The 13,339-nt window shown below is 44.7% G+C and overlaps 1 protein-coding gene across 1 annotated transcript; it reads right to left on the bottom strand.

Moving 5' to 3' along the window:
- Nucleotides 1-1,908: 1,908 nt before the first annotated feature.
- Nucleotides 1,909-8,250, bottom strand: LOC127588643 (transmembrane protein 47-like). The gene is made up of 3 exons (XM_052047443.1): nt 7,881-8,250; nt 5,511-5,651; nt 1,909-2,700 (listed from the first exon to the last, which is right to left on the bottom strand). Exons 1-3 carry the CDS (start codon nt 8,185-8,187, stop codon nt 2,519-2,521), a joined length of 630 nt encoding a protein of 209 aa, XP_051903403.1. The 5' UTR covers nt 8,188-8,250; the 3' UTR covers nt 1,909-2,518.
- Between the last annotated feature and the right edge of the window lie 5,089 nt (nt 8,251-13,339).

Raw genomic sequence — 13,339 nt, 5'->3', positions numbered from 1 at the left:
GAGTCGCAGCGCTTTCAGGTTTGCCTGCGTGATTCCATTTATTCACTCTTCAACCTGCATTGTATATCATCTGTCCATCCGCCAACCCTTTCTTCACCATTTGTCATCCGGATGGTTCGTGTGTGCATTGGAGCCAATCCAGTTGTGTAACACCCTGGGGACTGGTCAGCAGTTAAGATCAACTTTGCGAACCACCACACTAGCAACAATCATCATTGTTTTTTTTTTCCTTCCTCAGAGTTCAAGAAAGTGTGTCTCCGTCTCCCAGGTTCAGTAACTGGAATCTGTCCCTGCAGTTTGAAAGGTTGCAGGGCCCAGCTGGTTACTGTCCCCAGGGGCCGACTTGTTCTACCAAATACCTCCCTCGGTGGGGCATCTCTTCCAAGCTGCGCTCATACAACTGGGTCAACGTGCATGACAAAGTGTCTTTGGTGTCCTCTTCAGAATTATTCCGTCATCATGAACATGTAGCAGAATAATTAAACGTTTATTTGAAGTGGGCAAATATTTTTTTCCAGGGATGTACAAAGGAAACATGATGCCTCAGCATTCAGCTGTTTTGCTGCACGCAAATGGAATAAGCTGCCAACAGATCTGAAGGTAGCTTCAAGTGGAAATGCTTTTAAATCCAGGTTAAAAGCTATGCCTTTTACCCCCACCATCCCCATACCTATGATCAAAATATTTTAGAGCATGTCTATAATCAATATTTCCAAAATCATGTGAAACTACCTTTCTCTAATTTCTTAAATTCTTAACTCTGTTTGCCTTTAAATGTTGTATTTTGCTTTTAGGTGAAGCGTATTAAGTTAACTTGTGTATGGAATTATTAATAAATTAAATATATACTTTAAATGCTACGTCTCGCTGCGGGGTTGGCAAAGTGGAAGAAGATCAAGACATTTACCAAACAATGCACTGTACACTAAAATCTATCACAAGGACGAAGCGATTCCATTTATGACCACACGGGGGTAGAAGAGAGTCAGAAGTGACACAAAGGATAAATTAGATCCTGGATGAAGGCTGCACAAAGTAAACAGCAGCAAGTGGCCGGAAACATGCAACTGGCTCACGACAATCGAACAAGCGTTCTCTGTCAAGGGGTGTGAATGGATGGGCGACTTTCACAATAGATCATTTGTCGCGGTGTGTTTCATGTTATTCATATTCATTTTACAATATGTGTGCGCTTTTGAGTTTGCGGTGGTATGCAACTGCACTTCATGATACATGTGTGGGATGTTTAAATATATCACTCTTGTGCAATATAGCAAATTAATTCAATGTCTGTGTGTACGTTGGATTTTCAAGTGCAAATAATGAATATAAAGTTCATTACCCCTTTTGGGTTTTTTATGAAAATCCTCCCTGTATGACAACCCTTCCCATTTGTTTCGCAACTCCACCACCTCCACCCAGATCACATTTCAGCTTGCTATTATAAGAATCCCACTGAAGAAACGCCTCTCACGTCCAACATGACAGGATCAATGCAGACATTTTGGGACTTTCCCCCTTGCTGTTGGTTCGTTCCCATACAAACATCAAATCCTCACGTGGTCATCTATCCAGATGCTGCAGCTGCTGAAATAGTTTATTTGCTTTTAGTTCTCCGGGCAGCTGTTGCCGTTTATAGTTTTGAGGGTGACAACTTCACCCCAGTCTCCCAGCATGTCCGTGCCTTCTGTTTCACACTCGCATGCAAACTGTGAATGTAATTGTAGCAAATGGAACCAAAATGCGGGCGATCCTGCAAGCTGCTGAAAACGTCGCCGTGTGGAATGTGAGCCCTTGATGATAAACACCGAGTCCATATAAGGGGGCACCCCTTTTTACACATGGGTCAAAGGTCGAGATGTTTAAACCACAGCTGGCAGGACACACCAATAATTTAAACCCCTCAACTCCTCATACCTCAAAACGACACTTTTTATTCAGCAAAGTCCTTCGTGTACAAACACTTTTTTACACATTTACATTTCCATCAGAGACACACAAACTATAAATACAGTAGCTCCAGCATATTACATAAAAGCCGTGACGACAGAAGACACTCTATGATATGTTTCAGGCAAAATGCAGGAAAAAATGGCACCACGAATACACCGACAAGCTCCTCGTTGTCATGCTACAAAAGAAGAGGCCCAAATTAAAAGGCCGCAACACGGCAATGCACTGCTGCCTTGAAATATTCCGACCCTACTGTCCATTTTGTCCAAACAACAGACATCCAGGCCCCCGTGCAGTGGAAATGGGTGGGCGTCCCAAAAGGTCACCACTTCACTCCGACAACGGCCAGGCTGAGGGACACGTTTGTGAACAAATGGGAGAGGGAGCGTTGATAGGAAACTGACGGGGTTCTACTCAAAGAAACCTGTCCTACTCGAGACCTTCGCAACCTGACTAAAAATAACCAGAGAGAGCCAGAGAACAGAATTTACGTCCATGCTCCTATACACACCGGCTGTCCAAAGAATTTCGACGTGTGTTCTGATGAAGGGCGGCGCGCGAGGCGTCAGTACATGGCATCCTCGTATATGTCCGTCCGCAGGCAGAAGAGGACTCCGCCGCCCAGCATGAAGATGGTGGCGCCCCAGCCGAGGCCGTAGCCCCAGTTGAATTCGTGATACGTTTGCAGAACCGTCCCGTCGATGAACTTGATCGGGTACAGGACCAGCGCGCAGGCCTGCAGCACAACTGGTGGAAAAAGAGAAAAAAAAAAGAAAAAAGGAAGCAGGGTCACCATCCTGATTTATTCTTTTCAGTTCTACTGCACAGTAAACTAATACGTGATCATAAACCGATTGTTAAACGAAAACCTCTCTGACAGTTTCAATCAAATCTGAGCATTATTATCTTTAGAAGAGAGATATTTGGATGAAAGCTTCAATAGCGGAAAAGCTAGTTGAGCATGTCTACTTTTAAAGAGGCATATACATTTTTTGGGGGGGGGGTGCTTGTAAATGTAAGATGATAAAATATTATTTTCAAAGATTGTTGTTATTGAATGCTCTCAAAGAGGGGGAAAAAAACAGTGACGCAGTTTGGGGAAAAGTAATGATTTTTTTTTTGTGTAGAAGAAGAAAGAACGCGACTGAACATTGTGAAGAGGGCGGGGAGAAGCCACTGTAGCAGTTTGGGGGGAAATGAAAAATCAAGCTTCATTTTTCTGTGACAAAGCTGTAAAGTAAGACTTTGGAAACGTAGAAAAAAAAACGTATAATATTCGACAAAGTGTCAATAACAGTAGTGAAAAAATAAATGATACAAAGGGTGGAATTTTTCTTTCATGGCTCAGATGGCAACGAGAGAATAACAAGTCTGATCCCTGTGGACGGCACGCGTCGTCTTCTCAAAATTTGCTTACGTTTTGCATAATCCGGCAGACAAACAAACCAAGGCACCAAACGCCTAACAAAGGGTGATCCACACAAAACACGTGTGCGCGTGGTGAAAGTTGAAAACAAAAGCTTTGCGTGGCGCAAACCCGCACGGGTGTTAGTGGAAAGTCAGGACTCTTGACCTTGATGTAAAAGAAAGAAAAAAAAAAAAGGATTTGGATGCCTCTCTCACTGTGACTCATTTTCCTTGAGCTAAGTCGTTGCGGCTTTGAGGATTTGAGCGTGACTTCTCATCCGCCTTTTCCTTCCTCCCGGTAGAAGTGGTGGCGGCCCGAAAGAATGCAGCCGTGTTGATGGAGGCCAGACTGAGCTGAGGTCATATTTCTGGACAGAAAATAAATACCGCAGCGCTGCCAAAGGGCATTTAACGCGGTCCAATTCGCGTCCGTTCCTCCTCTCCTGCGCGCCGTACCCATGTATAGGCGGCCTTATTCTCTCGCGCCAGGCTCGCAAAGCAATTACGCACACAGGAAAGGATAACAGCGGCTTCCCATGCTTTTCGGTAAATGGCTAGCAGGCAGCGGTTGAGCCATTAAGTCAACTGCACACACTGGCCCTTTATGCGCTCATGTTTTCAGAGAGGAACAAAGACAAAGTTCCCTCGCAACCACTATACAGCTTGCGTGAATAACTATCCATCAGATTCAACTCAAAAAATGGTAGGCACAATCGGTCCTGGGATGTTGGCTGACCTCCAATTTGTTCAACTTTAGAATCTTTTCCAGAATCAAACACAAACCATCGGCATTATAAAGAGCTTTTAAAATTCACTTTGTTTGTCTTTTTTTTTAATCAACCTTTTCAGCAATGAGTATTTGAAAACAAGCAGTGGTGCAACACATGTAGACAGACGGTACGTAACAATATATTAATACTCACGGGCTTATATTCTTTATACTTTCCGAATATTGACTAATAATGTTACTGCATATTATGGAGCGGAATAGCCCACAATCCATTGAAGTGAAGTAAAACGTGGCAAAAAGTGACTATTTACATTCTCTACATTTTGTCGTTAGTGTTAATTAGAACTTTTGGGGTTTTTTTCTGGGGGTGGGGGGGGGGGTCGAGTTAGGCCGATTGAGCAAGTAGAATAAGCACAAAAAACTGACAAGGACTGTTTACACATTTCGAAAATAGTGGTGACAAACGTTTTGGTCTAAATTATATGTTTATAGGATGGACACACTCCCACTTGGTGTCAACAATTTCCCTCTCTCAAGTATGCATGTGATGCTCCCCCCCCCCCCCCTCCCCACTCCTCCTTCGCGACTTCCCGTTGTTGGTAACGCTGCAAATACTGTGGCTGCTTTTTCTTGGCCGGCGGGCCAAGCGGGCCTCTGGGCTGCTCACCACAGAAGAAATGAGCTCAAGCAACGCACCACTGCTTCTCTCCTTCAGCCGCATTTATTTCATACGAGCTCTGGAACAAATAAAAGCTTGTCTGCCTGGAAAGGTTTGCGGTTGGGCCGAGTGCGTACTTGCCGCTTTCTTGCGTCTTTTTTTTTGTCACGCGTTGCGCCCCGTGAATTTGGTACCTGGACCATCAATGGGGTCTTAACATACTTGATCTATTAAATACCACTGTCGTGTTGCAATCAGGGTTCTACTAGTTGATGATTTTTCAATACAGTTTCATTTTTAATCCATTAAAAAAAAAATTATTTGTATTATTTTTGTCTTTATATACTGTATATTTTTAGTAAGAATTTATTTTTTTGAGATTTGTTAGTTTTTATTTGAATCTGTTGCTTCATTTCAGTTGAGATTTTATTAGATTTAGTATTAGTTTTTTGATAGTATTGGATAATCAGGAGTTTTATAAAGTTTTTTTTAAGCGGTGCCGTTTTTATTTAATGCGATATAACAGCAATCACTGAAATCAGACTAGATGAAGAAAAAAAAAATCGAACAGGTACTGGAAGCAGTGCAGCCAAACTAAATGCTACGAAATAACGACAAAAGACTTTTGGGAATTTATTCCCATTATCATACAAAGATTACAATTGGATGTAAATCAGTCCTTCGGGTCGCGTTCAGGCCATTTCAGATCGCGATTCATAATCAGCGCAAACAGTAAGAAACAGGAAGTAGAGCACGACTGACCTGCAGTGAAGAGGAAGACGGCCACGGTGCGGTAGTGCTTCCTCTGCGTCCCGCGGCACAGCGAAATGAGGCCCACCAGAAAGGCCACCAGGGTTGCGGCGGCGCCGCCCACGAGCAGCACGAGGGTGGCAATTTGCCAGTCTGCGGGAGGGAACACGCACCAAAATCTTAGAACTTCATCCAAGCAAATATTTCAAAGGAGTCACAAGGTAGTCATCGTTACGTAAAACTCAACGTGGTTGTCACGGAGATGGCTTTGGGCCTGGGTGGAAGGAAAACCTTGTGATCATTTCTTTGGCGCCTGGAAAGCAATAATAAATATTCGACTATTTGTGGTCGGTGGTTGCTGAGGTCATGTTCCAAGCCATGCTGACTCGGAATACATCTTGACTCTGTAAATGTGTTTGTGAGAGGACGAGTCAAAAGCACTCCAGTCCAGAGTGCTGCTTGACTTTCGGTTTGTTCTCATTTCAAAATCTCCCTCGTTCTTTTTGGAGGTCTTCTCTTGGAAGGTGCAGCGTGATTTGTTCTCGTCAAGCACACCCACGAAAATTGCTTTCCCGTGCTTCTCCCTCTTGGCTGCTTTGTTGTGCATCCCCATCCTTGAAATCCCACTCGTCGGTGTCGGGAGACAGTTGACGGGACTGAGCTCAAAAGAATAATTTGCATGGGATGAGGCCAACAATTCGTTTGTCATCGGGGGAGAGAGAGAGAAAGGAGCGCGTCCCCGCTCGCGATAACACCTCAACGGCATTTGAATAAGAAGCACAAGAGGCGAAGGCTTATTGCTTCCAGCTTTTTACCACATCACGTGGCTAGAATTTCGATCAGACGCCTCTCACCAGCAACACAGATTTTTAAGGTCATAATATTTCATCGGCGTTTCTCTGCTTCTCACTATTTGTGTGTAGAGCTCAGTCCAAACATGAAACGAAACGTTCAACGAGACGTTAAGCCTGGGCTTCTCCCCTCTGCTTATGCCTTTTGGCCGAGAGGCCATTTCACCGTGACCCAACCCTCCACTGTTGTTTTAATGGGATCTGCAGACCCTCAAAAGCGTCAAGTCCACCTCCCAGTCGGCCCCACACATTCCGCAACAGGAGAGCTCGGGCCAAAGCCTCGTTTCTTACATTCTTTGTGGCGCGCGTGCAGACGTGCGCCACAAACTGTGCGCCCAAAACGAGTCGGACTCATTTTAAGAAGCACGCAAATAAAAGTTGCATCTGCTAGCAATAACACCAGTGGAACCTTCAAAGACCAAAAATTGGTTTGAAAGCTCACGAGAGATACGTATCGGCCAACAAAGTTGCGATGAGTTAGCCATCGCTCTCAAATGTGACTGAAGGGTACCGGTGATGTCAAAGAGGAAAAGTGTGATGATGTCAAGGAACATTTCTCCGTTCTACTGCAAAACAAGGGGGGGGGGATTGTAAACCGGGTGGGTCCACGTGCCTGTTGAACCGCAGTGAAAGCCTTCCTTGTTAACTCTGTGTCTGCGGTGTCACGAGAGGTTAAAAGGGCTCCACTACAAGTGATGAATTGATGCTTCCCCCTCCCCTCCCCCATTTCCCGACACTTTCAACACCACATTAAAACAAATATTTGACCAGAGTAAAAAAAAAAAAACAACATTTTCAAACAATAGGGGCTCATTCATATGACCGCTGACTACCTTGTTGGCTGTGACTTCATCAGCATGGGTTCTATTCACACTCATATCCTTCCTGCTCCTGAATCAGCTTGCATGTTTATCGTACACCCCCACTGCTATTGTGTGGGGGAGGCCTCACGTCAATTGCAACTGCAAAACAAACCTTTGACGAATGATGTGATGATGAGGGTCGGAGGTGTGTGCTTGGGTCAGATTAGGAGCGCAAATACGGACTGAAGCTTTTTTTTTTTTTTAGTTGAAAGAATTCAGATGTCTTTGTCCAATGATGGTGAAGAATGTGAATGGTCGCCTCCATCATCAGCCCTTTTTTTGAATTCATTAATATATCTAGAAAATTGCTTTTTTTTTCCTTTTTGCGACAGATTCCACATTTTTCCCAACTTTTTCTTACCACATCAGGTTGTCATGTAATGGAGTCCTATAATATATTTAGTTATATTTATTATTTATGCATTCAAGTTATGTTCAAGAACTGGCAATTTTTTTTGGGGGGGGGGGGTAACGCAATTACGCACGGTAAAATCCGAATTGCGCAAGTTTTAAGAGGTCAAACTTAAAAACATAAGTTCTCAATATCATCTGATATGATCGGAAAAAGCAAAATTTATATTAATCCAAACTTTTCCCCGTCCCACCTACACACGGAGAGCATCCCAGCAGAGATGAGGACACACGAAAAGAAATGCTAATCTTCTGACCTGAAGTGAGAGTGGAGAAGCAGCTCCACGAAGCCTCCTCGTCCGGCTGCCTCGCCTCGGACTGGGAGCATGACTCCCACAGGGACAGGGAGAAGTGGTCGGCTGTGACCCAGGCCGGACTGAGCAGCGCCACCAGGTCCAGGCACAGCGCCAGGAAGACGCACAGCAGCGCGATCAGCTTGAAGGGCCGCAGCACGTACACGTCGTTCATCGACATGGTCCTCTCGTCGCACAACGCCGTGGGGCTGTCGCTGTGGAAAGAACCCGAGGAGGTAGAGCGATGTGCATGCGGGCCGTCTGCCACCATAAGACGCACTAACTCGCGAACGCACACCGAATCAAGCTCGCCGCAACGCTTCCCGCTTGGAAACTTTCGACCCGAGACATCCGGTAAACCTTCACATTAAGAGAGACTTGCAAAATGTATGTATGTATGCAACGGCCTTCACCCTGGGCGGGTTGAACCGGCTTCTTCCTTGGCGCGCACGACATCCCTGATCATGCAAAATGCACACGATTGATTCTCAGCGAGTGTGTCGTGGGAGATCGCGTGAGGCGGGCTGTCAGACAATTTCACTTATTTTGTCAGAAATGTTACATTTCTTGACTGAAGTCTCATCGATGTCAGTGACGTACTGTATAGCGACAGACACAACAATTAATTATTAGTTCCACTCGATCGTGGAAGGCATAATTAAAAAGGCAATGGCAGTACATAAATCATAATGTAAAATCAAATGATATTTTTCAAAATGACGGTTAAAATGGTTGTGATATGAAGTTATTGATACAACTGCCGCCCCGCTACCTTTAAAAGCTTGGACGAGTTTTTGTTGTAGTGTTTTAATCCTCCAGCAGATGGCAGTATTTAGTCGTTGATGCAATGAATGAATGAACTATCTTGCCATACATGGAATATAAAAATCATCTCTCTCTCTCTGTCTCTCTCTCTCTCTCTCTCTCTCTCTCTCTCTCTCTCTCTGTCTAATTAAGTGCATTTTCATTAAACATCAAAAAACGATCTAGCAGAACAATACAACATTATCAATTAGACATAATGAAAACGATGTGTGATGGAACCTTTGCACATAATTTGTTTCCATCGTAATTGTCGATTCATCTCCATCAGAATATAAACTGAAAGATTAAGATCAACCTTCCTGAATTTCTCCTTCACACGAGAGATAAATGGGCCATTTGTTTGTGCGTATGTCATGTCTGATAAACAAGTGGAGCACATCAGAGACAAGTGTGTGACTTGTTTTTCTTTGCCCAAATCTATGTACACCCGATCTCAAACGGGTCATTTGCAAAACTGTTGTGATGTTGTGAATAATGTGTAGTATTGTAGATTCACTCATCGATATGTACTTGATATAATGGCGGATGAATCTCTAGTATAAATCAGAATCAGAATCATCTTTATTAGCCAAGTATGTAGAACACACAAGGAATTTGTCTCCGGTATAACACGCTGCATTAGTATCATCGTAAACAACAAAATCATTGAACCATTTTAGAGTAACCAGTAGTTTTGTAGTACCATTTTGTAGTACAAGAAGAGTACTGCAACAGTAAAGGGGCTCACTGTTGCGGCCTACTTTGGTTTCATTGTACCCTTCACATTTTGGAGGCTAAATTACAGGTTTTCAATGACTTGGGCATCACGACAGTTTCAGACTACTCTGTTGCTAATGCGGCTGCCAAGATGCCAGCAGGGCATATCGAAGAGGGGTGCTGAGCGGAGGGTGTAGTATTAGTCGCGTCCACGGCCGAGCACATTGCTCATTTCCTTTAAATGCCCCTCCTCGATGTGAGCGACCTGTCATCCTCCTCCAAAAAGCCCCTCATTAGAAAATCCTCCAGGCAGACAAAGCTACTTGCGATGGCACATGCACTGAAGAGCAGACAGAAAAAAAGTCTGGTCTTGATTTAATTTTTTTTCTTTTTTTTTATGGGGGCAGGGAGTGATCCTAGGATTAGGTCTAACTTATCCACCAAGACAACCACCTATGGTACAATCCTCCTGTTAGCGCTTATCCATCCGCCATATTCTAAAGCCTCCCACATGCAGGAGGAGTGACTCATGGGCATTCTCGAAATGATGGAGAACAATGGCGAAGACGTATAAACAAAGAAAGAGGTTGAGACGCGCGAGTGATTCAGCAGCAGTGTGGATGACGCTGCCAATGGTTCACGGGACACTTCCTAATAAACTACTCATCACATGATCTCATCCTTTTGTTGCCTTCTATCTTTTGCTGCTTTTCCTACCGCTGATCAGGCTCCCAATAATCCTCTCGAGGCTTTTCCGGCTGTGAATAATCTTGCGTGGTAAATGATGAGGCTGTATTTACTGCTAGCTTTACGGCGCAGGTCTAACGGGCTCATCTCTTCATTTACTAGAAATCCACTTCAGTTCTTCGTGATGTCATTTGTTGTCGTTTATTTATTTTTCGTGAGCAGGGTTATGCAAAAATTGCTTCACCGATGACAAAAGTCATTAAAAACTGGTGGGAATCCCGGAATTCCCATCCACACATTTGTTAACGTTGAACGATATGGACCACATCAGTGTATCAGACCATCACTGTCTACTTCCTGTTTCTTACTAAAAAGGGGCTTTAGTTTCATTTTGGTGGACAATCTATACCAATATTAAGATTCTGGTCCACATATAGCAAATACAACATGCATTTTGTTGTTGTTGAGCACTAGTGTTCTAAACACGATGTCTTTAAAGAGAAAACATGAACCGCGAAACTGTGACGCAGGCATGCTAACTAACCGCTAGCCCACAATGCTACGCCCATTTTGATCAAATTAACCTTAATTTCTCGGCGACTTGTGAATGTCAATGAACAAAATTGAAACACAAGTAGAATGTCGATAAATAAGAATGACAATTTGGGAGAGTTCAACGCATTTAGCTTTCAGTCAACCGGGATGTCACTCTGCGAAAACATTAGCTTTGTCACAAGTGTGTTTGTCTGTTTCCGTGCGAGTATTTTGAAGCCGGCGCCTGCGTGTAAGCGAGCCTAACAGCATCTGGCTTTCGAGTGCCTTACTCAAGGTCACGCCAACGGCGAGTGTTGATGGACGCCACAACGACTCGGTGTCCTTCCTGCCCTTCGTGCCGATTCGGCAATCTGCTGCTTTGGTTTGTTTCCTGGAGACTGCAGCGGTGACTCCGCAAAAACGCTGAAGTGGGGCTTTAAGGGAGACGATGATGAAATGTGTTGGGACTGCTGAGATGGAAGCTTTCCCAGCGCATTATCATCATTGTCGCATCATTTCATGACGTGCACGAAAGGCTGGGGAACAAATACAGGACAGCAATTGGGAGTGAGACGTATTGGTTTGGTACCATGACCAAAAACGTGCAAACACATTTCTTGTATTCATCGTGGAGTCTTGCGTCACACAAACTCTAGCGCCGCCACTGCTGAATCACAGTTTTCTGTGACATTCAGTTTTGTCGAAATGCACTTTTACACTCCCTATCTAACACGAGAGACGTAGCAGGTGTAAACGGGGGCCTACTTGTGTCCCAGGATGTCCAACTGGCTCCCAGTGTCCTCTCACCGCCCACTACTTGTTTTGCCAGCTTGTGGACATCTGTTTACTTCTTCCTCCATCCATTGCCATGGTTGCGACCTCGCTAACACTGCCACTTCCAGAAGACCCTGCCCCCCCCTAGCCGGCAGGCCCTTCTCCACCTCATTCTGCAGACACCAGCTGTGAGCCACTTATGCGTCTCATTTCAGTCGGCCTCCTTCAGGCTCCTCGTGGCCTCCAGCAGGGCTGAAGTCACCAACTCGTCGTCGTCGTCGTCATGTGCGATACACAAACCCAAGCAGGCTGTGTTCGTTTTGTTTTTCAGTCAAATGGGATTGGGAATGGTTCCGTTTTGAGTATCGCTTTACAACTTTTGGAGATGAGCCTCGAACTCAACCGCATGTTCCTCACCTCTCGCTGTGATTTTAATTTTATGACTTGTTGTTTTGCTCAGTTTGATCAGAGGCAGACATTTCGTTCGGGACTGTGCACTCACAAAATTTGTACACTGTTCTGCAGCCTTTGTCCATCCATCCATCCATCCATCCATTACAGTGTTATTGTGTGACAGTGTTCTGGGAGGCTTTTAGAAGCGCTCTGAAGGTTTTGTGGTAACTGACTGCTTTTTCAAACTGTTTATGATTCCTTCCGCCTTATCTGAGGCCCCATGTCCAACGAAAGAAAAACAGCACCCCAAGAAAAAAAAATGATGCTGCCAACCACCATGATCCAGTTTTGGCTTTGGTTCTTTATCTTTTTCAGAAAAGCAGCTCCTATTTTTTTTTCCCGGTCCAGCCAAGTCAGGCAGTGTGTTCCCATTTCCACTTTAGTATTTTAATGCTAATTTCATGGTAGGGACAGGAAATGGAAGATTTGGATCCTGTATCCTTCGTGTACACTTGCGTTCATGGGTTCACAAGGAATCCAGCTGAGAGCGGAAAATCCAAATCTGCTGCCTCCCCCTGCCGCCCACCCTGCCGCTCCATCTTGCCCTGTATTGACAGCGTGTTACAGGCCCCTCTGTTCACACTGCAGGCAGTCGGGCGGGGCGGGGCCGCACTGAAGGAGCCCATCACAGTGCATTAGAGCTATGCCTGACATGCAAAGGCGAGGCGCCACGATTTGGTAACAGCTGAGTTTAAAAGTGATGCTTGGACAGATTAAGCGATGAAGACGCACTTTGTATCCAAAACTGCGATATTATTCATTGGTGCGTTGGTGTGGAATAGCTTTGTAGCATCATGTGAGGTGGCGTTTTCAGACAACAAGGGTCCCTAAGTTAATAGGAACAGTTTGCTCTAAAGAAACATTATACATTTGCACTATGGCCCACAAAATGGAGTCACAAAAGACGTCATCTGTCTTAGTTGAAGTTTCCGACAGGGGAGTTCCTTTTCTTCACATTGTTTGGATAGTTGGGCTTTGTCCGCGGATGTTGTCGGCCTGTTGGGAGTATCATATGGTTCCCCTGTAGTTTTCCAGCTCACCTTTGCCTCCATTTGACAAAAGTTTTTTGTTGAAAAGTTGCCTCAGCCTTTACCATAACGGTCTCAATGTGTATCCCATGCAGCATTCATGCATATACATTACTGATGTCCATTCACCGTCGAACTCCGATCCTCTCTTTAAGGCCTCAGACAGAACCGACTTCATATTTCCACCACAGGCAGACATAAATCAGGGGCTAAGAATGTACTTTACACCTTTCAACTCCCCCGGCTGTCATAGCTAATTCCGGACTCGAAGTTCCTGTGCCCTTGAGCAAAGCTCCTAATTCCCCCCAAGTGCTCCCGGGTGTACATTTAAGTTGCTTAATGTACAATGCACACTAATGCACCTTATGTTTTAAGATCAAACTGAAAATGTGGCTCTTTCCCAGGACGCCAACCCACTGGGGGGGA

Source organism: Hippocampus zosterae, chromosome 16 (assembly GCF_025434085.1).
Source record: "Hippocampus zosterae strain Florida chromosome 16, ASM2543408v3, whole genome shotgun sequence".
Classification (NCBI taxonomy): Eukaryota; Metazoa; Chordata; class Actinopteri; order Syngnathiformes; family Syngnathidae; genus Hippocampus; species Hippocampus zosterae.
Note: the sequence above shows the minus strand (reverse complement) of the source record. Positions and strands in the feature narration are given on the sequence as shown.

Bases quoted from the DNA above. Each gene is read 5' to 3' on its own strand.
- LOC127588643 (XM_052047443.1), bottom strand. From the start codon at position 8,187: ATGGTGGCAGACGGCCCGCATGCACATCGCTCTACCTCCTCGGGTTCT. The intron at 5,652-7,880 runs GTCAGAAGATTA...TCCCTCCCGCAG, and splicing joins CTTCTCCACTCTCACTTCAG to ACTGGCAAATTGCCACCCTC. The intron at 2,701-5,510 runs GTCAGTCGTGCT...TTTTTCCACCAG, and splicing joins CGTCTTCCTCTTCACTGCAG to TTGTGCTGCAGGCCTGCGCG.